The sequence below is a fragment of the Aspergillus sclerotioniger genome (assembly GCF_003184525.1).
Source record: "Aspergillus sclerotioniger CBS 115572 chromosome Unknown BO94scaffold_12, whole genome shotgun sequence".
In the NCBI taxonomy this organism is placed as follows: Eukaryota; Fungi; Ascomycota; class Eurotiomycetes; order Eurotiales; family Aspergillaceae; genus Aspergillus; species Aspergillus sclerotioniger.
The window spans coordinates 604870-629829 of record NW_020291002.1 but is presented as its reverse complement, the minus strand read 5'-3'; the positions used below and the strand labels follow the sequence as shown (position 1 = coordinate 629829).

The following is a 24960-nucleotide window of genomic DNA, read 5'->3' as shown; positions in this document are numbered from 1 at the left end:
GGTCATCATGACTGAAGCATGACTGAAGCGTGACTGAACGCGGATATCCCAAGCAAAAACAAAAGGAAAATGAATGATCGCACAGATGGCTTCCAATCCGTCATTATACATGTCCTCCCTTTTATTTTCCATGATAAGCAAAACCCTGTTGTTTCCCGACACTCCCCACACCCTCATCCCTCGCGAATCGATGAAAAGCAGAAACAAACCACCCGAAGCAGGACATAGGAGAGAGCATTAGCAGTCACGCCGAGATCAACGTAGCATGTAGAGCATAACACAAAAGGAAAGTCTAGAGACTTAAGTCTTAACCGACAACACTGCGGAAGCTGAGCGCTTCCAGGAAGCCTCCCAGGTCTTCCTTCTGCACTTCCACCACACAGTGCTCGAAACTGTCAATGCGCACTCGAGCGCTGGTTTCTTGCACCACCTCCTGGAACGCAATACCAAATCGGTTCCGCAGGAGGTGATTGTTGGTTCGCAGGTCCTGCTCATCTTCGGACTCGGACTCCGATTCCGATGATGATTCCTCTGTATCCTCCTCCTCGTCGCTATTGTCTGCGCGCTCTGCTGCGCGCTTGGCGCGACGTTCTTCTCGCTCCTTTCGCTTCTTCTCCTTGGCTTCTTTCTTCTTGCGTCGCTCTTCCCGGCGTTTGGCCAAGGCAGCAAAGTCGACCACTCCGCCACCTCCTCCGGTACCCACGACAACATAGAGATCTCGATCCTCATCAAGCCCGGCAAGTACAAGCGGAGTGCCCAAGGCCCGCCTGCGGCCGACCTTAACGGTATCTCCTCGTTCACGTTCTTGCACCCGAATAGCCTCTGCGACCCACAAGGCCAGCTTCGTCAATGCCCCGGGGTTTGTGAAGAGCTTCACATCCGGGCCATCTTTGACCACAGCGATACGGAACGCTCGCAGATGTCGAATTTGGTGTTTTGCGAGGAGCGAAGTACCGGTGCGAAGGATGGCTCGGTGGAGGTGCTGGGCAAGAGGGAGCGAGGTCTGAAGAAGCGTTGGGGATTCCGAAGTCAGCGACAAAGCGTCATAGGCGCTCCAAAACCGAGGGAGAAGACTGGCTAGATCGGACTCGGTAGACCCATCATCATTAGCCGTCTGAGCCGTTCTGGACGCGCGTTTGGCATCCCACGCCCCGGGCGCTTCCTCAGGTCCAACCTCAAGGATTGCACCGATGATGACACCCACATCGGTGGCGGAGAGACAGGCTTTCCAGCCCCAGCAGCGGACAAACCCCCATCCCTCGCGAGAGGCGGCATGTCCAGACGCCTCCGGCGGTACAAGTCCGTCCAAGCCGTACATCGGCGCATACTTCAAAAGGCGTTGTCGCAGTACCCGCTTCAGCTCCATGTCCATGTGTGTATAGCTTTGGTGGCTTTGGTTCAGACTGATTCCCATCTTGGCTAGCAGTTTGTGCAATCGCTTTTTTCCGTTCTCCGTCCAGACATGAAGCCTGGATGCCAGGTACGGGCTGTGAAGCATGCTGTCATAGAGCGACCAATGTCGCACAAGGATGAAACGAGGTTCGGGAGACAAACGAATCGACTTGTCTGTCGGTGACCTTGCTGTAGTGGGGATGACACCGTTGATCTCCCCCCTGATGTCGCGGTCTCGCTCATAGGGATCCGGGGGGTTCAGTCGCAAAACCTCATCGCGTAGAATCTGCCGTATTCGTTCGCCCCTCTCTCCACCCCAGCCAGCCGAGCCTCCATACTCCAACGCATTGGAAACACCCACTCCAGACATTGTACGGCCACTTAGTTCCAAGCTCGAGACACCCACGATGGCCAGCCACAGTAGATCATTATCTTCACGACCGAGCTCGGATGCAAGCGAATAGACAAGGGATGATATCGGTTCTGAGTACGACGTCCCTGACGAATAGTAACTCTGTAGCACCCCCTCATGCTTCCTCTTCAGGCGCAGCAATCGCCGTCTCAACGTGCGCGCAGATGGCGGTTTCGGCTGTACGGGCGACGGTGAATCTGACGTTGGCGTAACGGAGCGTGACGAATTGGACGAATCATGCGCCATCGTCCGCGGGCGAGACGGCGACGAGATGAGATAGGACCCCTACAAGACACATTAGCACTAGCTCAACACCACGACCATGACGTCAAACTAAACCCACCGAATCACTCCTCCTCCGCTGACGCGGGGGCCCATCCTCATCATCCGTATCGTCGTCATCATCCTGGCGGGACCATGATTTGCGCTTCTTCGAATCTGAACTCGAAGGATGGTCCGCATCACGATCACTCTCTGAATCGTCTGCATCATCTTCCTCCTCATCCACTTCGGGCATAGCCAACAACTCACAATATGCGTCCCGCTCCTTACCTAATTCCTCTTCGATATCCCCATCATCATAAACCACAATCCCCCCGTTCCTGGACGTATATCCCGTTGTAATGCATCCCTTCTCAACGCCGCGCGTTTTTCGTCTCGCATTAGCATTCATCTCCCCCACCGCGGGCTGTCTCTCACCCCCGAACACGTTTGCCAAGTTCCATGGCCGCCGCGCGTCAAACACCCAGACCTCGACCCCTCCCATATCCTCCTCTTCCTCTTCCTCCTCTGCATTACTCAAACAGAGGATCTCACTCAGGTCCACTAGCCCGCCCACCCCCAGGCAAACGACGACCCCACCACTGCCGCCATTCGCCGTTCGCATTGGCTTCACCAACTCCTCCCCGGCGCGAGCGAGATCGCCATACCCGGCCACCGGTTGAATCTTATGCGGGATATAGTCGCGTTTCAAGAGGGCCGTGAGAATTCGGCAGGCACATAGCGCATCGGGTTCGAGGGTCACGAGAATCAGTACGGGCGGGGAGAGCGGGTGGTGGGAGCGGAGGAGTTGTTGGTAGAGATGGGAGATGAGTTGTCGAGGGAGATACATGGCGAGAGGGAGGGCGAGGGAATGGGAGGTTTTCTAACCCTCGAACCGACACGAAGAAGCAATCACGGTGGACTATTTAGTGGGTAGAACGCGGGTAGGTATGTGTGTAGAGGGCGACGAGAGGGAGGGCCGTGGGGGAAAGGAAGAAGCGAACGGCCTTTGACTGAGGGGGAAAATGAAGGATATGAGAACGGTAGACGAGTCGAAGACACTAGACTCGAGTCCACTCCATTGTTATTGTTATTGTTGTTGTTGGTCGTGGACTTGTGGTGAAGGAGGATTGTGTGCCGGGGAAACTGGGCGCTGTAATAATCGGACGGCGCGCGCATCTCCAGCCCGACGACGCGTCTGGCACGTGCGGAGGTCGCCGCCAAGACCCTCCCCATTATGGCCCTGCAGGATTTCGTCTGCTCGTCGGCATGTTGCAGCCCCCCTTTCTTCAGAATGTATGTAGTAGTACTCCGTAGTAGTACATACTGAATAGATAGGGCTTGCCCCGGGGGGTTGACACGGACTGGTGTTTCTGGATCGATGGTCGAAGGAAGCATGGGCTCGTCCAGTCTCAAAGCATATCGCCCGGGTCTGGGCGTGCGTCAAGAAACAGTGCATTCACTATGTATACATGCCAAATTGATTATAGAGGTAATATGAAAAGAAGAGACCCCTGAAACGCCACCCCCGCGCTATCCTGTCAATAAAATTCCGGATGCAGTATCCAGGACGGTGACCAACTGCATTCTAAGAGTAATGCACAGTATGACTCGCATAGAACGCAATGGCATAGCGTCAAGTTCAAGCCGAGGACGCGCCCAAGATTGACCCTGTAAGCCAGGCAGCAGCACACGCGCCCAGGACGGATATCCCGACAAACCGCTTCTGCCACATAGACTCCTCGGACATCTTCGCAGCCCCGACCTTCGTCCCGACCGTGTAATGCGGGGAAGACTGCGAATGCGCACTCGCATCTTCCGGCACAAACGACTCATTCTGTCGGATGAGAGACTCGTGGTCGCGTGCGCGCCATCTCGCCACGAGTCGGGCAATCTCAATCAGATCCTCCCTCAGGGAGCCCGGCTCCGTCGCATTGACATTCTCAACTTCGACGTTCTGCACATTCCCGAAGAAATCCGCCACAGTCCGTAGGCGGCCCTCTTGCTCGCCACCGGGGAACAGATCCCACCGCACGCCGGGCTGGGAGTGGATCTTGGACTCGTCATACGAATCGAACAAGTCGCCCAGCGTGAGTTTGGAGTTGGCGCTCGTCACCTGAGTCTCCAAAAATTCCAACACATAGTATGTCCAGCGATCAATCACCGCAACACCCACATCATTGTCCGCATGGTGAGAGTAGGAAGACTGGTCAAGCGCACTGGATCCGGTCGCAATGATATTCGGCGAGTAGAAATGCGTGTACATGGTGTTTGCCTGGCACGTATCGATCATGAACAATAGCTCGTGGTAACGCTTCTTCTCCCACATCTGACCGAAGGCATCCGCCAAGTCCCACGCCCCGATTTCCTCGGAGTCTTGGAACTTCAGGAACTGGTCTCCGCCGTGGCCGGTCATGTATACCAGGACGTTACTTCCTGCATCGGAGCCCAGGCGCTTGCTGCGCGGTACATCTTCATCCAAGCGATCGGTCAGGAGGCGGATGAAGTTTTCCACGGTAACCTCGTACCCCCGATAGTCCACCTCGATATTGTCGCCGTAGAGATCGACTGCGCGATCCGCGTTACTGTAAACGGTTCCCGGAAACGCATTGCGGGGGTTGCAGGCCATGTCATCGGGGAGCATCAGGATGATCTGCGAGTCGGGGATGCCCAACCGCTTGACGGTCCGGTACAGGGAGAGGACATTGGCGAGATGACGGTAGTTGAACCAGAATCGGGAGGTTGAGACGAGGACAGCCCAGTTGGAGGTGTGTTCAGAGGACACTGTAAGGGTAAGTAGAAACAGGAGGAGGGGGAGGACTCGAAGGAGCCCAGAATATAGCTTCGACATGGCTAGTGATGGAGATTAGGCCATTGCAGACGCCCTCAACCGGCGACTCGGCAGCAATAATGATGATGATCAATCAAGCCGCACTCGGGGAGACGGAACCATTCCTGAGGCAGAAAGGCGGAGAAGCAGTGGAGTGCATTAACCTGTTATGGCATAGCCTTGTCAGTGACGTATTTATCGCGGGTCTCGTACCATAATAACATTAACTGATAAATACACTGCAAAAGAACGATCCAGATACACGACAGTCATGCCATTATGTACACTGGGGATGCGAGAGAAAGCAAACAATCTTATTGCAAGAAGTAGGAGGAAGTATCAAAGAGTAAAGCTCCAGAACGAACGCCCCTAAGAGCTATCAAACGGGAGTAGAGAGGCCGCATCTCCGACCGGCACGACTTGTGGCGGTGGATTTAACTACGGTTTGATGTTGCGGTTCTGGGGAGCAGTCGTTGGCCCAGGAAAAACCAAAGGCGGCTTGGCCAGATGAGAATGAAGCTTTTTGAGCGTTTCTCCAATGTCGTTCAGGCGCTTGGGATATACCTCGCTGGCAGAGGCGGCCCGATAGTAAGTGCGAATTCGATGTTGATGGGCATGCATCAGAGTGCTTCCATCTGGGGCATACCCAATGAAAAACGGATCGAACTCCCCTCGATTGGCCTTGGCGACCTCCAGATGATAAATTTGCTGGATGGTATTGAGCTCATAACAGGCGTTATCCTTGAGTGCCTTGAATTCAATGTCTCGTCTCCTGTTTCTCCAATTCTCCATGTCCGATGAGAACCTCGCCCACGTGCTCTGGACCTCCTCTGCGTATCTCTGCATCATTTCACGAATTACAACCAGGATTGCGCCACGATCCATCGTGATCCCATTCCCAAAAGGGGGACAAAAGTGCACGCATATCGGCTTGATGCTAGTGCCCTGGGCGTCTGTTAGGCGAAAGAACCTCCTCCCGGTAAAGTCAAGGCGTGCATATGCCGCGTCAAAATCGTAGTAGTAGGCCTTGCCATGAAGCCACTTGCCATCAAGCGATGTTGTCATCCCGACCTGCAACTTTGGGGCTTGGACATCAAGAAATGGGGGTGCTGGCTCTAAGAGGAGCTCTGGCAGCGGACAGGGTTTCTCGGACAGGCCCGGCAATAGTTGGATCCAAGATGTACGAGATGACAGCCCGGTGTCCTGAGCTTTTTCAACAGTTGTGACATCCGGTATCTCGGTGCTAAACACGTCGGAATCGACATCGGTACATTGTAGGCCCTCAATGGTCTCTAGTGCGGTGACAGCCGCTGAACCAAGGTTTGGCATATCTGACAGGATTCCTGTAGGTGTTGGAACGAGGGCAGATATGTCAGGTAAAGGTGGAGGCCACAGAAGAGCGAGGGCTGGGGGCTTCGGGCTAGAGGGCTCATATTCGGTGTTCCTCTTACGCTTCTTTGCGGATACCGGACTTGAGGAGTCAGCAGCTGTCATTATGGTAGGCCGGAGTGGAAGGAATATATGGTGTGCAGGCAACGCAAGGGACAAGATGGTTGGAGGGATCGAGGTGCAGGTTCCTTGAAGGAGCAAAGGGCTGTGGACTCAGTAGGTTAGACGCTCATATCGGTGATCGTTGGAGATCACAAGGGGCGCACCTGCAGAGGCGGCATGCAGAGGTGAATACCTGCTCTAGAATCTGGAACGTTCGTATCCGAATGAAAGATTGGTGCGGTTTATATATAGGCCACCTGCATGGAAGGGAAGTTGCCCGAAGAGATGGGACCAAATAGAGGAGGGCCCAGAGACAAGTGATCAGGTGACCCGTATTCACCAACCCCGTATCCTCTGTATCGGCACAAGTCCATTTGTGTATGGCTGCAGCCGAAGATATAGAAGATAAGCCCGACTGGGTGGTTGACCCAAGGAACAGAATATGGGATCAGCCACCTCCTCCAACTCATGGCATTTGATACAACTGATAAGTCGCAGGGGTTAGATTCAGTATACGTACAACAGCGATCAAAGTAAACAGATAGACATTCTGAGTTGACTCAGCAAATCCCTACATCCCATCTTGCTTGTCCATTTTACCAGCCGGACCTTGCTCCCCCTTCATGATCCGATCAGCATGGCGTCTCACCCTCGGATACACATCCTGGTAGGCCGTCGAGCCCATCCAGGCGTCGAGATGACCCTTGCCCGTGAAGACCTCTCGCTCGTACCACTCCCTTCCGTGAACGTTACACAGAGTGGTATATGAGACATCTGTATTCTCGGCTGTAAACACCATATTTCCAGTCCCTGATAAGAACAGAATCGGGATGCCTTTCAAGCGGTCAAGGTTTTCCGGTGTGGCCAGATTATTGTATGCCGGCCCGTTGGCCGTGACGTTCTCCAGACGGCCCGTTTCCATGAGCCATTGAAGAGAACGCATGGAGGTGCCGCCGAGGAAGCGCTCGAGCTGGGCATGGGTAGCATCGTTGAGGTTCTTATGGGTCCAGAGACTGGGATATTATTAGAAGGTTACCGGGGGTACAGGCAGGGCTGTGGGAAACTCACCGGCCAAACACAAGTTCGCTTCGATGACAGACAACCGATCGACAGGACTCTCGGGCGTCACCTCCAGGATAAAGTCGCAACGCCTGGTTTAAGAATGACTGGATGTACGTGTCATTGCGACTACTGGTGCAGTCCCAGTAGGGGCTGACTAGCCGGGCATACAGCGATGTCGGGAAGCCAGACAGGAGACTATCAACCTTCCCAAACTTGGGATTCATGAAGACCATTGAGGCCGTGATGCCTTGAATCCAGTCGCCAGGGATTGTGCCGTCTAACAGGCCGCAGGCGAGGGCTAGCGAGCCTGCGCAGTGGGCGACCACGTAAGTCTTGGGTGGCTCGTTCGGATTAATTGTGCTGGCGACCTTGCGCATGTGAGCTAAGGCAGCGTGGATATCGCGCCGCGCATCGTAAGGTGTGTAGCCATCTCGGGCGACAGGGGTTCGGCCAACTCGATGGGTGATACAGTAGGTACGATATCCTAAGTCCCGGAAAAATTCAACTGCGTTGCGTTCGATGGTTGGAAGAGCGAACATCTTGTGGTCAACTGCAGCACCTGGGATGAGGAGTAGGGTTGGTGCAGGGCCGAGAATCTCTCTTCCTTCGGGGGAGATAGGGTTCCACATTACCATTCTAGTGGTAATCCCATCGGATGCCGTCAAGGGAATGGTCGAGGATGGGCCCACTTCCTTGGATGTGTAGTCCAGTGTTGTGCCCGGCCATTGGAGTTGGCCGAGTGTTGAAAGAAAAGGCACAGAGAGCTGTCGGGTGAAGTAGGCGAGAAAGCTTGCTGCTGATCTAGCCCTTGTCCATAGCGATGCTCCACTGGTAGAGAAGGTCTGGAGCTCGTAGCCAAAGTCGTTAGGTTGGATGCGTAGCATACCACGACCTACAACCGCACTGTCTTTATCCGTGATAGTGACATATAGAGTGCTGGTCTGTCTCCAGAGCTCAAGTGGGTTGAGGAAGGACGCGGTGTTCACGGTTTTGTAACCATTGAAGTGTAATCTCCTCCCACTTGGTGAAGTCATGTCAAAGTTGTATGTTAGATTCGCTGTATCTGGTTCCCGGGAGTCGTGGTTGAACAGTTGGAAGGTGCCGCGGTGGGCCATGAAATTTCCTCCGAGAGCGTTGCAAGTGAATGTTCCGGTTAAGTTGGCCAGATGCTGGCTGCTGTTTACCACTGGAGATTGTCAGTCTAGCTAGCTTGGAAAGCAGCGTGTGCTATAACCTACATTCCTCAGTGCTCCAGGATTTGACACTCAGGAAGAAGCGTGCATTTTCACACCGGCCCCGAGCGAGCCTAGTTGCGACCTCGAAGTCTTTGACGTCGTGACCGGTGTATATGAAACCAGTCATAATCTCGGAGAATACGACACCGGCAGTCTGATGTTCGGTAGCAAGCCTGGCTGCAAGTTTCGTGGTATCTGCATCTCGAAGAGAAGGGAAAGCCGGAGAATTGAACATATCCAACTGGCCTGAGATGCTATTAGCAGCATGATATACACATGGCCTCTGCTCACTTGCCATTCCGAGTGTCATAGTCGATGGAGATGTTTCGCCTTTGTGCCATCATCTCAACTGATCGTTCGGCAAAGGCAGTAATGGTAGCAAATGGGTTGACACCAACAGCTGCTGGCAAGGCAGAGCTGTCGCACACTACCAGTCCCTCATATGCCTCGCGTCCATTGCCTCTCAGTAGCTCACCCATGTGATTCACCACTCCATTGTTGCCAGAGTTGTCTTTGCTGATACGAGCACCGCCTCTGTGACAAACGTTAGGTAGATTATTTGATGTTGGAGCGGTGTCAGGTAGATTCACATAGGATGAACTGTGATTTCCTGCCTTCCCAATGTACTCCACACTGGATTAGCTATAAAGTTCCCCCCGACAGCAGCGGTCATCTTCTCAAGAAGATCGTGGATGCGAGATACCGATTTAGAACGGCCCACGCCTGAGTAAGTGAGCATTGGCTTGTCATTCTGGAGTGTCAGCCTTCCTTGGCTACCTGCAGAGTCATGAGCAATAGAACCTGTGAATCAGGTGTGCCCCTTACTATCATGAGACATGATCAAGTATACGGCAGTCTTCTGGACGCTGCCCTCCGAGAAATATGGCCCAAGAAGCTTGCCTTTCATTCGGGTAACAAGCTTCGCTATCTTCTCGACAGGACTGTACATGGGACGCCTCATATCCGGCAAATATTCCAGCATGGCAAACATCAGTGGGGCAAGAGCGTATGGCACCGCGCAGTCTTCCACCACGAATCCATCCAACGGGTTTTTCTGATCCCGTAGATCGAGCACCGAGGTTATACATGGTCCTACTGGTCGATCTGGAGTTGATTCAGGACGAGCGATGCAGTTGGCTTCATAGTCGGTGTTGTAGCTGTCACGGCGTCTTAGTTCAGGCCTGCACAAAAAAAGCAGCAAGTAACTTGCCCGAAGCCCAGCATATCTCCATTCCCACTCATCTCGGTCCCGAGGTCATCGCTCAAGTCCAAGCCCATCTGTCTGCTTCGGAGCAAGATCTCGGTGGTGCCGATGCTCCCAGCTCCAAAGAAAACGAACTTCTTTGCATGAACCCACATGAGGTCTTCGAAAAATGTGGTGAAACGATCACGGCCGCAGGAGCGCCACGCAAAATAAACAATATATCCTTCCCGGTTGGGAGCTTTGGTAACGTATCTGACCTCACAATCGCAGAATATCTCGGCGCCCCAATTCCACGCATCACTGAGGTAGTTCACAAGTGTTGTAGACTTACTTCCATCATTGATGCCGGTTGCATCCATGCCCGTCAGTTGTGATGCCTGCATGTAGACCCCCGTGCCATTCGGACCGTCCTCGAATCGAGTTGTTTGCGGAACACGGTAGAAATTATCGCCCCAACTCATGAGCTCCGATTGCTTCTTGAGCAGGTCCGCTTTTAGAAGTTTGGGGAAGGTCAGGGGGTACTGAACAGGCTCCAGGACGCTCTTCGCACGGTCATAGTCTGGAGGCATCAGGAGAGGATCTGAAGTGGATCAGAAAGGAGACTGCTTACACTTCTTCCACGAATCATGTCCTCTCAGTTCGTCTGGCCAGACTCCCATTTCCAAAACCTTCTTGTGAGCTTCCAAAAAAACATTGGCATTCAGGAGACTGGTGCCACCCAGGCCGTTGCCCATATACACGTTCTGGCCTTCTCCGACCACAAAGTGGTATAGACCATTCGAGTTCCCCGTGTCAACCATGGCCCCGGGAATGCTTCTTCTGTCTCCAGGAGCAAATTGGCCGCTGACATGGAGCTCCTTCACCGCGTCCTCCAGCTTCTCGGGGAACTCCCCAGGCCATCTCTCTCTCCCTCGCTCTAGAACGCAGACGCTTTGCCCTCCTCTCGCCATTCGGCTGGCGGCCACACCTCCTCCATATCCTGAGCCAATAGCCACCACATCATAAGAGTCTTGCATAAGCTCTACTGGTAGAGAGATCCGGGGAAAACGGCGCTGAAATTGAGGTCTCTCCTCGGTTCCATTGGTAGAGTATACCCGGGGCTCTTCAGACGGGGCCTTATCATGAGATGGCCCCCCATTCTGACGGGGGTGAATTCCATCAACACCGTTCACACTCCGGTTTGTACCCCGGATTCTGTCCTGTGCAGCAGTCGGTCCATCCATCGAGAAAAGGTGTGTTTGTTCAGATCAAGCCTCGGCCTATACACAAGTGACTATCGGGCTGACGTTAAAGTAGGTCTCTGAAGAAAGTTTGTTTCGTGCTTTAGCTTCCTGGGGTAGATTTCGCTCAAAATAAATCGAAGATTCGAGAGGAATTCGGCATACCTCATTTCAACAGAGATAAACACCCAAGTCCATCACATGCCGTAGAGAGGGATATAATGAAAGTCATATGAAAGAGTTTTAGGCCTGGGATAGACAACGCCAGCATCGTACATGGCTGAGCACCAACTGGTCGCCTGAGTGTGCTTCAGGCATGTAACGTCATTCTTTTAGCAAAAGAGGGTGAAATTGGCTCTATGGCTGAAGGTAGATGAAAACGTTCTGATGACATCGGTCATCTCGAGGCAGGCAGCCATCTCGTAAGATCCGACGCCGGAAGTTGCGCCCGAGACTATAGTTCGGTTCGACTCTGGGTCGACCTCACTTACGCCCTCGTCTGGTCATCTTGAGGTAGCATTCACTGGCGCCACCAACCTCTCTCATTTGTCAAACCACCCAGTAGTCGCTTTGTCGTGCCGAGGGTGGAAGGCCTAGACTATCATGAGATGAGTCGCAGCACCTGATTGCCTCGGAGAGCCATATCTACATCTAGACAACTAAGAGCATTATCTTGAATGTCCGACACTCTTCATCAATTAGTTCGGCAGTCCTCGCACAGTACTTGATGGTCACCATGTCTTCTCAGCCTGGTCGAGTCTACGGCTCAGTGTTTGGCGAAGAGTCCGACTCGTATCCCAAGTACACAGGCTCACCCTGGCTGTTGTTTTTCGCTGATCTGGGACTCTTCCTCCGCAACATTCTCTACCTACCATGTATTTTCTTGCCTGTCATCCCATGGCCGTCTGGGCGTCTGGATGAGCTATATCCATCACTAGCCAATATCTTCGACATTTCCCTCCACTGTTTTCTGTTTGTCCTTCAGCTGGCCTTTATATTCTCACTGCCATTGTTGATGTACCTTCCATTCTTCTTATATGTCATGTATGTTGCAGCAACCCTCACTTTGAATACGTTTATCTGCCAAATTCTAAACCGTGGGATTCCATCCGACGGCCTCAAATCGACGGAAGATGGCTTTTCGAGATTGTGGGTGCGACATGATGATGAGTACTGGGTTTTTCTCAATGGAATCTGCGTTGGGTGAGTACTATGCATGTCGTTCCAAGTCATAACAGTGATATTGACCCAGCTAGGAGGAACTGGCTCCAGAGCAACATCGATCGAATTTCACGGACATTCCACCGTCCAGTGGTTGGTGTCCACAATAGAACGTAGGCCTCCCTTTTCCTGTTCTCCTTGACTCCCCGTGTTTTAGGTCCTGACTGTGGTAAGGGCCGGCGTCATTTTTGACATCATCCAATGCCTCATTCAACGATCCATGCTGTACGCAACAGATGACGTTCGCGAATGCTACGTCCTTGTCAAGAAAGCACTGTACCGGCAGGAAGTCAAGAAGGTGGTCTTGATCTTGCACTCACAGGGTGGCATTGAAGGTGGCATGATTCTGGATTGGCTACTCAACGAAGTCCCTCAGGATCTCATCCGACAATTGGAAGTTTATACTTTCGGGTGTCTTGCAAACCACTTCAACAATCCGTACCGCGACGCGAACTCATATAACACAGCCACTCATTATGCGCGCACGGGAGAAGTTACAGGAAATGTTTGCAACCGCTGTATCTTACACATTGAGCACTACGCCAACAGTAATGATTTCGCGAGCCGATTTGGGGTGCTGAATTTCGACCACAGTAAACCCCGGGACCGTCGGGAGAATCGATTCATGGGGAAGGTGTTTGTAAATCCTGCATCGGGCCACCAGCTCAACCAGCATTATCTTGACACCATGTTTCCTCTTGATCCAACCAAGCGTTTTACGCGGGATCCGCAGGAAGGTGACTTCATGGACATGGATATCACGATAAGCCGGCATGACAAGCCGGAGGAGGAACGGCCTGTCACGATCCTCGACGCAGCGGGATTGTTGGAACCTGGTTCTGGGGAAGTCGATGGTGTCAGTCCAACCTCGGTTCCCTCTGGGGCTGGTCGGAACATGAAAGCCGGAATTGACATGAGGATAAAGGTGCACAACATGAGCCGATTGTGGCTGTATCGGAATGGGGGCCGTCCATTAGCATGAGTTAGGCTCTGCTACGCAGTTTTCCATCAGGCGCTTTTGGATCTATCTTCACGTGATTGAGGAGCAACGTCGCCAGTATGTTGGTGGGCCTCGCAATAATGGTACAGTCCTCCTCGGTTGCACAACATGGGAATCTCATCACTTCATCCGAGCACACCGCGATTACTCAGCGATTTAATTTTCCTTTGTTTGCTTTAGCGATGCTCGCCCTAGAATGTCAGCTTATGCAGATTCCAAGCTCTGCCATACTCGCATGTAGATTGATTCACCTAGCTCCCGAGGGTAACGACGGAATGACGGGGACATGAGGAAATGGGGAAGCGGGAAAAGTGCCGAAGAATTCTGGGCCCCCCATCGAAAACGCGCCTCGGCTATAGCCCGAAGCGGACAGCCCCGTGCACCGCCAGATCGGCGAAGATTGAAGACTGAAGAGGCCTGCTCCTTTGCCCCCGCCAGACCTTGGGTCTCTTTTATACTCCGTCCGTATTCCTTTTTTTTTCCAATTCTTTTTCCAACTCGAATTTAATGCAACGCTAAAATATGGCGAACTCGGCAACCCTCTTCAAACCCCCGCCGCTGGACTCCGCAAAGGCGCCCATAGAGAATGTGTTGGACCTGACACCGGTGGTTGACGTGGGGAACGTATGTCTTTCAACTCCTTATTTCGTCGCCTTGCCTTGGAAAGTTTAACGACTGATCTTCTCTGCACAGGATGTATTCACCAATACGCGACCCCTTTGGCATCCGCCCGGAGCGCGAGGCATCTACGGCGGTGCGGCAATCGCCCAGTCTCTCGCCGCTGCGATGCGAACCGTTCCTGCCGATTTCGCCGTCCATAGCATGCACTGCTACTTCCTCCTCGCCGGCGACTCAGAAATCCCTATATTATACCATGTAGAACGAGTGCGTGATGGCAGGAGCTTTATCACACGAACTGTACAGGCCAAGCAACGCGGTCGACCCATCTTCACCACGACCTTGAGTTTTAGCAAAGCCAACAGCGGTGGTAAAAAGAAGCTGGAGCATGCTTCATCCATGCCACCGGTTACTCTACCGCAGGAGCCCGGATCAGGATCGAATCAAAGAATCGTGAAATCGGGCGGTGGTCCATTCGAGTCGCAAAAGGCGGGGGTTGTAGACCGTTAGTATACCTGGTATGCAAGCATATTCTCCGGGATTCACGCTGACAGTCACAGACAATCTCCCTCCTCAGGAGAAGAAAACCAGACGTTTTATGCGATCACGAGGAAGAATCTCCGACGCCGGTGGTCACCATGCCCATCTTTCCGCCCTCGCCTATATGACTGACAGTTACTTCATTGGCACCGTGGTCAGGGTCCATGATGTCCCTCGATTCTCTTCGCCTGCCGAACTTAAGAAGGCTCTTAATGCGCTCAAAAACCCTTCCGATCTGGACGATGAAGATATTGCGCGCGCCCTGAAGGAGCTGAAGGAAGAAGAAGCCACGGATCTGCGCCGTCGTTTGGAGGGCGCTTTACACAGAGTCACCAACCAGCCGCCCCAGGAGCGCAAGGAAGTGGGTATGCTGGTTAGTCTTGACCATTCAATCCACTTTCACAATCCCTGGGCGTTCCGGGCAGACGAATGGATGATTACAGAGATGGAGAGTCCTTGGGCGGGAGAGGGACGAGGCTTGGTGTTGCAGAAAATCTGGTCAAAGGATGGAACATTGATTGCTACATGCACCCAAGAGGTATGTCTACTGTTTTCCGACATTTCGTTGTGATAAATCATGCCTAATGCCAGGGTCTCACAGGGAGTCGTGCGACTGAAGCAAGATGAACCGCCTCGCTCGAAGCTTTAATCGTCAAACCACGTGCTGTTGACCGGTCATTGTGGATATACCCGTTTCTCTTCTTGACGATATTCCTTTAGATAATTAGATATTCATAAATATATTGAGTGGAGAGTGACAAGTTCAGTTTGTTTCCCCCTTGTTCTGGTCGGGTTATTTTGTTTTCTCTATGACATTAGATGATGCCGGCCATGGAGAGCATTGATATTTTCGATCACGGTCCTGCAGACTGTATATCTGAGATTCAAAAGTTATGGATATCTCTCACGAGTGAAAAAGAGTGCATTTTCGGCTGGTCTGAGAGGGTCTTGCTGGTATAAGGTCTCATGAACAAGGACATTGGGTAACGTAAGAAGTGTTGAACATATTCAAAGAAGAAGGACAAGAAGAAAAAGATAAACAATACAGAGACAATGCTAAGACCGATGACTTTTCAATCAGACAGCCGCCCATCCGTTTTGATGGCCCAATGCAAGAAATGATGCCAAACCGAACAAATGCCACAAAAAGCCTCCCATGCAATGGCGCCCTTCCGCCGCCTTCCCGTCTTACACCTCCATCTTCTCGGGATCTTGTTGATACAACCGCGTCTTCTTCTCGCAATATTCCAAAGCCTTGGGTCCCCAGACTTCTCTCCCCTTGTACTCACCCACATACTCCGGCCAGCTTTTGATTTCTTTGGCTAGGTTTTGCAGCTCCTGCATCGGAAGCTCATCCAACGTGGTCAGAATGGTCTTGACCCCAAACACGATGGTCCCCGTCCGAGGCAGCCGCCGGAAAGTTTGCCGTTCGCGACGAATGACAATTTCCTGCGGCGTGGGATCCGGATTGTCTTCAGACAGTGAGGTTGGCCGGTAGAGGATGTCGAACAGGTCCTCGTCAGGCCGCTTCACTTCAACAAAGTAATTGGATCTCTCCATAGGCGACGCAGGTGTGAGTCGAGCCAAGAATCTAGAATAATAAGATCAGTCTCTTTCCTTGCATCCGCTATTCGTCTTCGCTGTCAGGAAGGACGAGCAGAGGACTCACTTGCTGACCGAGTTGGCAACTTGCTGATGCCACAGAGGTACCGGATTGTGAAGCTTGGAGATGGTCCAGCCAATGCGGTCCTGGACTGTCCAGCCGACGGGGAAAAGGCTTGCACTGGCGGCCCTGCAGACTGGTCAGTCGGCTCATCATGAAGGAGGGTTGAATTTCTGAGACTAACAAATAATATTCATTATCCTCGTTCTTCATCAAGATGCTCAGGTCTTCCATTGTCAATCGGACGGCAATTTCAAGTGGGTCAACATCCTTGTTTTCCCCTCCAAAGGCGAATGTCTCTCCGGTCATCTTGTTGTGGACTATCGTCTCATCACCGCACTTCTTCTGTTCGAACACGTTCGAGAACCGCTGGCAGAGAAACTCAACCACCTCTTCCAGTGCCTCCAAGCATGCGTCGTACGACTCCGGGAGACATTGAAGAACTTTGCTCTTCTCAGTTTGCAACAAGTGGCTTCGGACTTCATGCTCGTCCATATAGTTCTTATCAATGGTGAGCCAGTTCTCCACGTCCAACTTTCGAATGTCCATCATGACCCGGTATCTTTCCCTTCCCTTGATGGGCTGGGCCGGGTAAGGAGCCATCCTCTTGAACTCATTGAAGCCTGACTGTTGGGCGTCTTGTGGCCGCCATGCCGATAAGAGGTTCTTTCGATATCTGGTGATAATAAAAGAAAGAAGAAGAACTGACAAAACAATACATGATAGGGGATTCATTGTCTTTGAGAGAGAAGTCCACACTGACAAAGGGAAATGAGGAAAAGGAAAAAGGAAAGAAGAGGATCTTCGAAGAAGCTTTTATTCTTCACGCATTCAAGAATCCACGCCACAAGTCTGACCCGAGGGGCAATGGAAGAATTCAATATGGCGAAACTCTCTGCCTCGGGTGAGGACAATGGCTCCAATTATAATCAGGAAAGTAAGCCATAGTCCCAACGATCATCGTTAGAGTCAGACGATTAACTACAAGGGGACTTCTACATTCCGGATTCGAAGAGCCGGGTTGGATTCTGATACGTTCTGCCTTTCCCCGCAAAAGCCGCAATTCGCCGCCCCGAAAAAAGAAAAGGAACCTGACAGCATCCACATGATCCAACTGAATTCTCAGCTTTCGGTTCAATCGAGCTCCACTGGGTCTTAGTGGTAAACGCGGGGATGAGGATCCATCAGGAGGGTGAACTCTATGTGGATGAAAAGCCCAAACCATGCGCAGGTCCGTCTCCGCCCTGGATCCGCAGCCCGGCCATGTACTAGCTGCTGGACGTCACTTCAATTGCGACGGTACGTGCCTACTAGTCTCGCTTTGCCCGGACGGGCGTGGCACTAACTTAATGCGCTTACTCACATACGACGGAGTCCAAAGACGGGCAAGGGCTATGACAAGAACAATAATACCTCTCTTTACTCCTTCCTTCCCATAGAATCGTCAGGCGGAACTCACACGTACTTCGTCCGTGCGCGTCGATTGGAAGACCGCGTGAGCTGAACCCGATCGGATCCTAGGGGAAATGATTCCCCTGTCTAGCAGGTTCCTGCGGTTCCGCTCCAGCGGTATTCGTCTTTTTTTACCCGGGGCAGACGCAGGGAAGTAGAAACGGGTACTTCCTACTCGATGTCATTACGAAATGAGAAAGAAATAGCGCACTCCGGTATGCTGGAACCACCGTTGAGAACCAGTCAAGCGTATCTCCAGGCCGGATTGCAGGAAAATCATACATCATCACCTGTGCAACAGGATATTATGACCGAGGGAAAGCGCGTGGGATGCTGCGTGGGCCGACTCCCTCTCGGCACCGGGGGGAGGGGGTCATCAGCTCCAGCGTAATAGCAAATAGTCATCTTTAGGCGGCTATGAAATTCTACGGGCCTGCCTACCATGCTGGGGATAGGACCAGAAGAAGGCACCGCTGGGTCTCCATCGGTTTTGAGTGACGTGCTGGCAGGCTAGTCCTTCCAGTTGCTGCGACTGGTCAGTTGGGTTTGGCGTGCGAGGCCACTATATTGGGGCTAGGTCGTTAAGAGAAGGCCTCGAGTCAACACTGACGTACTGTGAGGTGTCCTTGCAGTCCTGCCAGGACTCTACCGCAGACACTACGCTACTATGCACCCGCTAGCGAAAATCTACTGTGTCTGGACGTGCATCCATCCAGAGTGAGTCGTCACCGGATGTCCGTGGAGCGAGGGAAAATTATCAATAAACCTGGGCGGGCGATCCACTTCCGGCACGAGTCCAGATTCTGCCCTTTTTTCTCGCTCCACTCTTCCCAACAGAGACCCATCTGGGGTTTTGCGCTGCAACCGCCCCAGGTCGCGCAAAGCGCGCTTGCCGCAGGTCCAGTCGAGTGGGTAACTAATTACTATCTTCTCCATGTGCGACAAGACGGCGGTGTCTCAAGGAAGAATGCGTCTTTTTTTTCACGTGTGTTCTATCTTTTGAGTCTTTTTTTTTGCCTTTTGCCCTTTTCGTCTCTTTTTGCTTTTTCTTATCTTGATTTTTATTCTTATTATTATTATTATCTTTCTTTCCTCATTCGCCTCTGCCAACTGTCTGATTTTGCCCCTTCCATCATGGTCTGGCTGATCTCAGATCCCCCGCCAAATGATCGAGTTTATTCACCTTGATTTCTTGACTTTTCTTTTTCTTCGTCTGTTTTCGGAGATAGCCCCCTTCCTTCTTCACTTGTCACATCTGTCCCAAACCGTCCACCGAGAGAACCAAATCCTCCGAGCCACAGATGATTCTCGGACCGAAAATGTCATTGCCCCGACTTGCTTTTTGTGCTAGCCTGTCAACAGCAGCAATGGGACGGCGGCGAGCTCCTAGTGTCTTGACTGACATCCTACTAAGTGGACCAGCCTACGGGCCAGAGGTCGTCTGCCTTCCGACCTTCCTAACCCGTGGCCCATATGGAGCACGGCCAAAACTCATGTCTCGATTATTTCAGAAAGGACAGGCCGGCGCACGGTGCGGTAATCCACCCTTCGTCAGTGATCGTCGAATGGATGAGGGAGGATTTGCAAGCCCGGCGGGCCATACGGCACTACTCCGTAGCGTTGAATTGACTCGGCTCGGTTTTAGTCTGGGTCTTCGAGAGTCTAGAGGTCTCGTCTTCCTGGACCACGCCATAAGAGCGGGCAAAGAGAAGAGTGCAATTCCGTGCTGTGGGACTCGACTAGGCCACGGTTGGACCCAAGAGGATCGACCTCGTGCACGGACGGTCGTGTCGGTCCTACCATTGTGGTTCTCCACGATTCTCCGCATGGCGATGGTACTAGTTTTAGGCCTACACCGGTCTAGGTAACCGATAAGCCACTGGCTGGGCTCTTGAAAGGGCGGCTTGTGAGGTAAGACACTCGTACTTGTATCAAGGCGTCGAACCCAGCCTCGGGGCCCAGCAGAAGTACAATATCAGAACCAGTCGGGTATAGACCGGGGCGTATCTCGAAGCGAAGCTAGCGATGGAGTAGATACTTGATGGTCCAGGGCTGCTCTCCACCTCCGTCACTGGATGGGGCTCTAGTCGCCTTGGCTGTTCCAAGGCAGCTGAACATAGCACTGCCTTAGTCTTAGTAAGATGATGGATGGGCTGACGGGAACACAAGTGATGCCACGACGGCGCCGCGATAGGCAGGCCGGTAGGATCTCCTCGCAGATGTCCTGCGTGATGCGTGGCCGTCCCGTTTGGGCCTTTTGTTGCCGCCCATCATGTGATCGAGGTCGTGACCAGCCCCTGCATCATGTGATTCCCGCCTTTCTTGCAAGGAGCCTCGCGCCAACGTCGTCCATCCAATGCACCCCTCCTCATCCCCCCCTCCCTCCCTTCCTCCTCGTCACTGATCCTCTCTCCCTCTCTCTCTCCCGCCAGCTGTGCTACCCCTCGTTTCACTCCTCATCGGGATCGAGCTGCTCAGCCAGAGTGCAGTCATTGCACGCGATCCATCGGCCTTCTCCACCGTTAACTGGTCTTCTAGGCAGATCGAAAACCAAAGACTTTCTGCACCACCATGAGCTGCACGCAGCCCCCTCCGCTACCAACCGATCCAGATGCCCCGCCATCCTTCCAGGGATGGCACATCTTCGACTCATCATCGGATCACTGGAAGTCACTACAACCATCCACCAACTCCACGCCCCGCGATGAGAGCACCATGCAAAGCTCCACGGACACCAAATCACAGCCCCCTGCACTTTCCCTCGTAACATGGAACGTAGACGCCTTCGCCAAGTTTCCCGACGACCGCATGGCTGGCATCATTTCTACCATACGCAACCAGACCCCCCCGCCTAACATACTTTTCTTTCAAGAAGTATCCCGGGCAGCCTTAAAATACCTGTTCGACAATCCCTGGATCCGTGAGAACTGGTACTTCAGCGAGGGGAGCTTCAAGAACTGGGGTGGGCATGCATTCGCAACCGTGATGCTCCTTTCCAAAGTCGACTTTAGCACGGAAGAGCAGGATACAGATAAGATATGCATCGGACCAGTCTGGCGAGTCAAATACCCAAGTAAGTTTGACCGGGATGCTCTCTGCTGCGATGTCTTCCTGCCACCGTCCGGTACGCGTGTTCGGTTGATCAACGTGCATCTGGACTCTCTCGCTCTTCAGCCTAATCGCCGTCGACGGCAGCTCGCTATCGTGGCAGATAACCTTCACTTAGCTGGACATGGCTTTGTTGCGGGAGACTTCAATCCTCTTCTCCCAGAGGACGACTGCCTTGTTACAGCTAATAGTCTAGTGGATATCTGGAGCGAGTTGCACCCAGATGATCCAGGCTTCACTTGGGGGCTTGATGGTCGGGAACCTTATCCCCCAGGTCGTTTAGACAAAGTTGCCATTCATGGACTCAAGGGACAGCAAATTGACATTCTACACCCTGGTGCCCTCGAGAGCTCAGGTTGGGGGCTGCTACTAAAGAAGCTGGACCCGCCGTTGCCATGGAGTGACCATTCCGGTCTGAAATGCTGCTTACGTCTTGCTGAAAGACCCGTATGAGTGAAGGCCTCTTAGCCTTCTCTTGGACTCGCGTTCCCTGGATTTTCTCATTCACAACTAAGACCCCACACAAATCCATCAGATATGACCTACACACCAGACATAAGTCCCCTATTACCCACGCACCCATTCACTCAAGAACCACACTCAGGAATCTAGCCTCCACTCCCGACATTGAAAAGACACTACCAGATGAAAAGTACCAGGTCTCAATTAGGCACATGCAAAAGACAGGGCTACTCAAGGCTACCAACCTATTTCCTTCTACCTACTCGGTGATCCCGGAGCAGGCTTCTCACATTTGGTTCTTAATTATCGCAAAAGCTCTATTCGGAGAAGATTCAAATACATGCATAGCTTACTTGTTGTGCTAAAAATAAGAATTCTTGTCAGCATTTCGCGGCATTGTACGCGTATGATATACATGTCTGAACTATCAGTCTTATAAGACATTACGTGGCTCATTATCATTTATCGTATGGATGGGTCTAGTAGATATGACTCTGGGTGGGGATCGTTGACCCTGCAAGAGGGTACATAGATCATGGATCGGACTTGTGGGGATGTAGATACTTACTGTATGATCGTGGTACCCAATTTCGTTTATTGGTAGCTATTAAGCTATTACCTATTCACATTGGGATATGTAACAAAGAAAAAGAAAAAAAAATCCTGAATTTCCGGAAACTCGTGCCCAACCGTCTTCTTTATCGTTGGGAAGATGCAATTCTGGACGGTCTCTGTTGACCTGTTCTAGCCCGTCCGGGGGGATAGCCCAACACATACTCCGTCAACGTGCGGGAGGGACTATCATGGGATTAAATAGGATTCGTCAAAGCTCATCGAAAGGTATCCAGGGGAATAAAAAGCAAGCACAACAAATAAACCCCCATATGTAGTGGGGGCCCGCAACAAAATGGTGGAAATGTCCAAAATCGTCCGCAGGGACGCAAGCTCAAAGAATATTAAACGCCCTCCCAGTGCTGTGCTGATCATCATTGGTGTATCACAAAAGTCGGACTTCCGCCTTCAAACGTTTTGTTTTTTTTATTTTCTTTCCGTTTCTTTTTCGGAGCTCTCGTGGAGGGGCGCTTTTTTCTGCCTTCCTGCCTGACTCCCGTGCCCGACAAGGCGCGCCTACCTGAACTTGGCTCTGCATCGGCCCATCACCTCGCCTTGACAGACTAGTTCCGCGCTGAATTCGCTGCCGTCAAGCGTGAGGTAAATGTCAAAGTACACGCGGTAAAAAGTACCTTGCGGGGTGTCCATGCGTTCAAAGTCTGTCTCCAGGTTCTTGCGAGACAGGTCCGACGTCAGAGTGACAACTTCCTTGATGCCTGCATCGTACGTTAGTGTGCTCATCGCGACGACGTTTCCGGAAAGCAACTTACGTGGATCCTTGGTGTACTCCGGACACACATCCTCGTCACATGCGTACAGGATGTCCTCATACATGAGGGTGGCTCCCGGTGCAACCTGTCGGAAAAAGCTAACCTTGACTGGTTCGCCGATCTTCACTCGCTCGCCTTTTTGCATAAAAATCTGTCTTGTGTACTTGCATCGATCACGGCCATCCAGACTAGGGACTCGGTATTGCTCTGGGTGGTATCCTTCTTTGAAAGGTTGCAGAGTGGCCATCAAGTAATGGCGTCGAGCCACACGGTGTGTGATTACCCGCTCCGTGATTCCAGCAGTCACTGCGCCTTTGACGATTGCAGCAACCGAGTCCATCGGTCTAACCACCTTGGACTGGTATTGGGGAGGGACGTGAAGCTTGATCTGTTGGAAAAGATACTCCGAGGCACCGAAGCCACCCACAACAAGGACGTTCTGTGTTACTGATTAGTTCTCCCTGCGTACCTGCACGAATGGGTACAGGGAAACATACCTGGAGCGAGCGGTTCTGTGCTTGGATGGCGATGATTTGGTTGCGCACCAGTTCAAGAATTCGATTGACGACTGGCTCGAAACATTGCAGAATTTCCTCGTTGGTGAACGTCATGTACCCTTCCTCAATGCCTGCGTCGGGGAAGTCGGCTTCGATGCCGACATCCACGGCCCATTTCTGGCCATTGTTGCGGAAATCGGCCTTGATACGGTTTTCGAAATCCATTATGCACTTTGCATACACCTTGCCCGCGGTTCTGGAACCATCAGGCAACTTCATCTTACGAATCTTCGCACGGAGGATATTGCTGAAGTTCCGGTTGAGAGCGGTCGAGCCGCATGAGTCACCTGAACCAGCGGTGCATTCTGCGACACTGAAGGGTTGCTCTTCCTCAACCTCATACGCAATTAGATCCACGGTACCTCCTCCACAGTCGACAATCAGGATTGCATCACCGATTTTAAGGTTCAGCAGGCCGGTCTTTGCACAGAAGAGAGCAGCCGCCTCCGGTTCAGATACCAGGGTAAGGCGATTGTCGTTCTCGTCCCGCAGGAACCCGGCCTGAAGGGCCGCCGCTCGGGTTGCCGCTTTCCCGGCGTCGTTCCAGATCGCCGGGACGGTGATGTAGTACCGAATGTTCCGCTCTTCACGAGTAAACACTTCACCCAGGGTCTTCTGTAGTTGGGCCCGCATCGCCTGCCGCAACTTGAAAAGGTAGTCGGCCGCGACATCGATCTCCGACTTGCCCGGAGGCAAAGGCGGCAGATTGATGGGATCAATGTAGGTATTGCCGGACAACATTAGTTGAAGCTTGAACCACTCGACCTTCTGCACCCCTTGCTTTGGATACCCTGTGGGGGCCAAAGCGTCGGCGATGTCTGGGCCCCAGCCCACCACTTTCTGATATTGATCGTAGTACAGCACGGTGGGAATCTAAACAAGCCAAGCAATGACCTGGTCAGTAGCTGATCATCTGCGGAATTGGGGGACTGCCCACCTTTTGTTTGGTGTGAGTTCCTGCGCCGGGCCACTCTGTGATGATATCCTCTCTTGCCTCGTTGTTGGTTGCGAACGCAAAAGCGACCCCCGAGAATGTCGTGCCAAAGTCAATGCCCACGATCAACTGGGCCTTGCTCCGGCCGGCGCCCTCGACTTCTACGGCGGGGTTCCGCATGCCATACTGGGGTTGGTGAAGACCAGTGCCCATACCGGGCGCAAGAGGCTGCTGCAAGCCGTAACCTGGAGGAGCGCCCATGGGAGCCACGGAAGATTGAGGATAAGGCAGGTTGGTATTTAAGGGCGGGGGGTGGTGAGCCATCGGCTGGCCCGGGGGCAGAGGGCTGGTGGGCCGCCCGGCGGTGTTGTAAGTGTAGCTTGGGGGGCGACCCAAGTTGTTCTGGTTATTCATGGGGAGACTGGTGGTGGAGGAACTATGACCGGAGGGCGGAGAGCTGGGAGAGGTGGTGGACGACGGAGGGGCGATGAGGGTACTGCTGGATGGAGCGTTGACTGATGGGTGGTTGTGCTGGACAGGTGAATGGTGCTTGTTGCGCTTCGTCCCGAAGCTGAACGATTTGAAGTTCAACCGTGAGCTCATCAGGTCGATATGGATGACCGATGATCCACGGAGGGGATAAATAGAGACAGGAAGGGGAGGGGGGAGAGAAGAGGAGAGAGGGAGGAGGAGGGGAGGGAGAGAGAGGAGAGGGAGGAAGAGAGCAAGGGAGAGAACGGAACAGTCAGATTAAAAGTCGACGGGAAAACGAGGGTAAGAGGCCCCCAAGAAACAAGGGAAGGAGGTGGGCGAAGTCGAAAGAGGCGGTGCGCTGCGATGGATCTGAACCAAGTGCGGCTGCTTAGGCAGAAGAGCGCGACACAGCGAGAGTGCCTTTGGGCGGGGAGCAAAGGAA

The 24960-nt window shown here is 52.7% G+C and overlaps 11 protein-coding genes across 11 annotated transcripts; 4 read left to right on the top strand and 7 right to left on the bottom strand.

Annotated features, from left to right (window-relative positions):
- Window positions 1-23: 23 nt before the first annotated feature.
- Window positions 24-3035, bottom strand: BO94DRAFT_50274 (cell division control 45 family protein). Its single transcript, XM_025609458.1, has 2 exons — window positions 2148-3035; window positions 24-2089 (listed from the first exon to the last, which is right to left on the bottom strand). Exons 1-2 carry the CDS (start codon window positions 2913-2915, stop codon window positions 308-310), a joined length of 2550 nt encoding a protein of 849 aa, XP_025468106.1. The 5' UTR covers window positions 2916-3035; the 3' UTR covers window positions 24-307.
- Window positions 2864-3585, bottom strand: BO94DRAFT_50353 (uncharacterized protein). The gene has a single exon (XM_025609478.1). It carries the CDS (start codon window positions 3461-3463, stop codon window positions 2978-2980), a length of 486 nt encoding a protein of 161 aa, XP_025468105.1. The 5' UTR covers window positions 3464-3585; the 3' UTR covers window positions 2864-2977.
- Window positions 3586-5067, bottom strand: BO94DRAFT_50354 (GPI-anchor transamidase). The gene has a single exon (XM_025609479.1). The coding sequence runs from the start codon at window positions 4914-4916 to the stop codon at window positions 3708-3710; it is 1209 nt and encodes a 402-aa protein (XP_025468104.1). The 5' UTR covers window positions 4917-5067; the 3' UTR covers window positions 3586-3707.
- Window positions 5068-5105: 38 nt separating this feature from the next.
- BO94DRAFT_534644 (uncharacterized protein) lies at window positions 5106-6639 on the bottom strand. The gene is made up of 2 exons (XM_025611596.1): window positions 6551-6639; window positions 5106-6489 (listed from the first exon to the last, which is right to left on the bottom strand). Exon 2 carries the CDS (start codon window positions 6387-6389, stop codon window positions 5334-5336), a length of 1056 nt encoding a protein of 351 aa, XP_025468103.1. The 5' UTR covers window positions 6390-6489; window positions 6551-6639; the 3' UTR covers window positions 5106-5333.
- A 67-nt stretch (window positions 6640-6706) lies between these two features.
- On the bottom strand, window positions 6707-11515 carry BO94DRAFT_515685 (FAD/NAD(P)-binding domain-containing protein). The gene is made up of 9 exons (XM_025609927.1): window positions 11273-11515; window positions 10498-11187; window positions 9894-10446; window positions 9509-9840; window positions 9274-9460; window positions 8979-9217; window positions 8687-8929; window positions 7455-8634; window positions 6707-7399 (listed from the first exon to the last, which is right to left on the bottom strand). Exons 2-9 carry the CDS (start codon window positions 11108-11110, stop codon window positions 6958-6960), a joined length of 3789 nt encoding a protein of 1262 aa, XP_025468102.1. The 5' UTR covers window positions 11111-11187; window positions 11273-11515; the 3' UTR covers window positions 6707-6957.
- Window positions 11516-11843: 328 nt separating this feature from the next.
- On the top strand, window positions 11844-13310 carry BO94DRAFT_464493 (uncharacterized protein; the record flags this gene model as incomplete). The annotated part of the gene is made up of 3 exons (XM_025608067.1): window positions 11844-12310; window positions 12364-12441; window positions 12503-13310. 3 exons carry the CDS (start codon window positions 11844-11846, stop codon window positions 13308-13310), a joined length of 1353 nt encoding a protein of 450 aa, XP_025468101.1.
- A 540-nt stretch (window positions 13311-13850) lies between these two features.
- On the top strand, window positions 13851-15135 carry BO94DRAFT_545822 (acyl-CoA thioesterase II; the record flags this gene model as incomplete). The annotated part of the gene is made up of 4 exons (XM_025613260.1): window positions 13851-13952; window positions 14022-14451; window positions 14474-15024; window positions 15088-15135. The coding sequence occupies 4 exons, from the start codon at window positions 13851-13853 to the stop codon at window positions 15133-15135; spliced, it is 1131 nt and encodes a 376-aa protein (XP_025468100.1).
- A 121-nt stretch (window positions 15136-15256) lies between these two features.
- BO94DRAFT_534640 (heme-dependent oxidative N-demethylase family protein) lies at window positions 15257-17000 on the bottom strand. Its single transcript, XM_025611595.1, has 3 exons — window positions 16334-17000; window positions 16156-16278; window positions 15257-16077 (listed from the first exon to the last, which is right to left on the bottom strand). Exons 1-3 carry the CDS (start codon window positions 16750-16752, stop codon window positions 15675-15677), a joined length of 945 nt encoding a protein of 314 aa, XP_025468099.1. The 5' UTR covers window positions 16753-17000; the 3' UTR covers window positions 15257-15674.
- Window positions 17001-18163: 1163 nt separating this feature from the next.
- Window positions 18164-18949, top strand: BO94DRAFT_49928 (uncharacterized protein). The gene has a single exon (XM_025609366.1). The coding sequence runs from the start codon at window positions 18334-18336 to the stop codon at window positions 18787-18789; it is 456 nt and encodes a 151-aa protein (XP_025468098.1). The 5' UTR covers window positions 18164-18333; the 3' UTR covers window positions 18790-18949.
- A 1014-nt stretch (window positions 18950-19963) lies between these two features.
- BO94DRAFT_49979 (endonuclease/exonuclease/phosphatase family protein) lies at window positions 19964-21318 on the top strand. The gene has a single exon (XM_025609392.1). It carries the CDS (start codon window positions 20173-20175, stop codon window positions 21160-21162), a length of 990 nt encoding a protein of 329 aa, XP_025468097.1. The 5' UTR covers window positions 19964-20172; the 3' UTR covers window positions 21163-21318.
- Window positions 21319-21966: 648 nt separating this feature from the next.
- Window positions 21967-24872, bottom strand: BO94DRAFT_50060 (Hsp70 family protein). The gene is made up of 4 exons (XM_025609415.1): window positions 24048-24872; window positions 23051-23983; window positions 22554-22992; window positions 21967-22499 (listed from the first exon to the last, which is right to left on the bottom strand). The coding sequence occupies exons 1-4, from the start codon at window positions 24645-24647 to the stop codon at window positions 22300-22302; spliced, it is 2172 nt and encodes a 723-aa protein (XP_025468096.1). The 5' UTR covers window positions 24648-24872; the 3' UTR covers window positions 21967-22299.
- Window positions 24873-24960: the final 88 nt, after the last annotated feature.

Excerpts from the sequence above, each read along its gene's own strand:
- BO94DRAFT_50274 (XM_025609458.1), bottom strand. The coding sequence starts at position 2,915 with ATGTATCTCCCTCGACAACTCATCTCCCATCTCTACCAACAACTCCTC. Across the intron at positions 2,090-2,147 it reads AGCGGAGGAGGAGTGATTCG|GGGTCCTATCTCATCTCGTC; the intron begins GTGGGTTTAGTT and ends TGTGTCTTGTAG.
- BO94DRAFT_50353 (XM_025609478.1), bottom strand. The coding sequence starts at position 3,463 with ATGCTTCCTTCGACCATCGATCCAGAAACACCAGTCCGTGTCAACCCC.
- BO94DRAFT_50354 (XM_025609479.1), bottom strand. The coding sequence starts at position 4,916 with ATGTCGAAGCTATATTCTGGGCTCCTTCGAGTCCTCCCCCTCCTCCTG.
- BO94DRAFT_534644 (XM_025611596.1), bottom strand. The coding sequence starts at position 6,389 with ATGACAGCTGCTGACTCCTCAAGTCCGGTATCCGCAAAGAAGCGTAAG.
- BO94DRAFT_515685 (XM_025609927.1), bottom strand. The coding sequence starts at position 11,110 with ATGGATGGACCGACTGCTGCACAGGACAGAATCCGGGGTACAAACCGG. Across the intron at positions 10,447-10,497 it reads ACATGATTCGTGGAAGAAGT|ACTATGACCGTGCGAAGAGC; the intron begins GTAAGCAGTCTC and ends TGATGCCTCCAG. Across the intron at positions 8,635-8,686 it reads ATCCTGGAGCACTGAGGAAT|TGGTAAACAGCAGCCAGCAT; the intron begins GTAGGTTATAGC and ends GACAATCTCCAG.
- BO94DRAFT_534640 (XM_025611595.1), bottom strand. The coding sequence starts at position 16,752 with ATGGCTCCTTACCCGGCCCAGCCCATCAAGGGAAGGGAAAGATACCGG. Across the intron at positions 16,279-16,333 it reads GAGGATAATGAATATTATTT|GGCCGCCAGTGCAAGCCTTT; the intron begins GTTAGTCTCAGA and ends ACCAGTCTGCAG. Across the intron at positions 16,078-16,155 it reads GTTGCCAACTCGGTCAGCAA|ATTCTTGGCTCGACTCACAC; the intron begins GTGAGTCCTCTG and ends TTATTATTCTAG.
- BO94DRAFT_49928 (XM_025609366.1), top strand. The coding sequence starts at position 18,334 with ATGTCCGTGGAGCGAGGGAAAATTATCAATAAACCTGGGCGGGCGATC.
- BO94DRAFT_49979 (XM_025609392.1), top strand. The coding sequence starts at position 20,173 with ATGAGCTGCACGCAGCCCCCTCCGCTACCAACCGATCCAGATGCCCCG.
- BO94DRAFT_50060 (XM_025609415.1), bottom strand. The coding sequence starts at position 24,647 with ATGAGCTCACGGTTGAACTTCAAATCGTTCAGCTTCGGGACGAAGCGC. Across the intron at positions 23,984-24,047 it reads GAACTCACACCAAACAAAAG|ATTCCCACCGTGCTGTACTA; the intron begins GTGGGCAGTCCC and ends TGGCTTGTTTAG. Across the intron at positions 22,500-22,553 it reads GGAGTACACCAAGGATCCAC|GCATCAAGGAAGTTGTCACT; the intron begins GTAAGTTGCTTT and ends CGTACGATGCAG.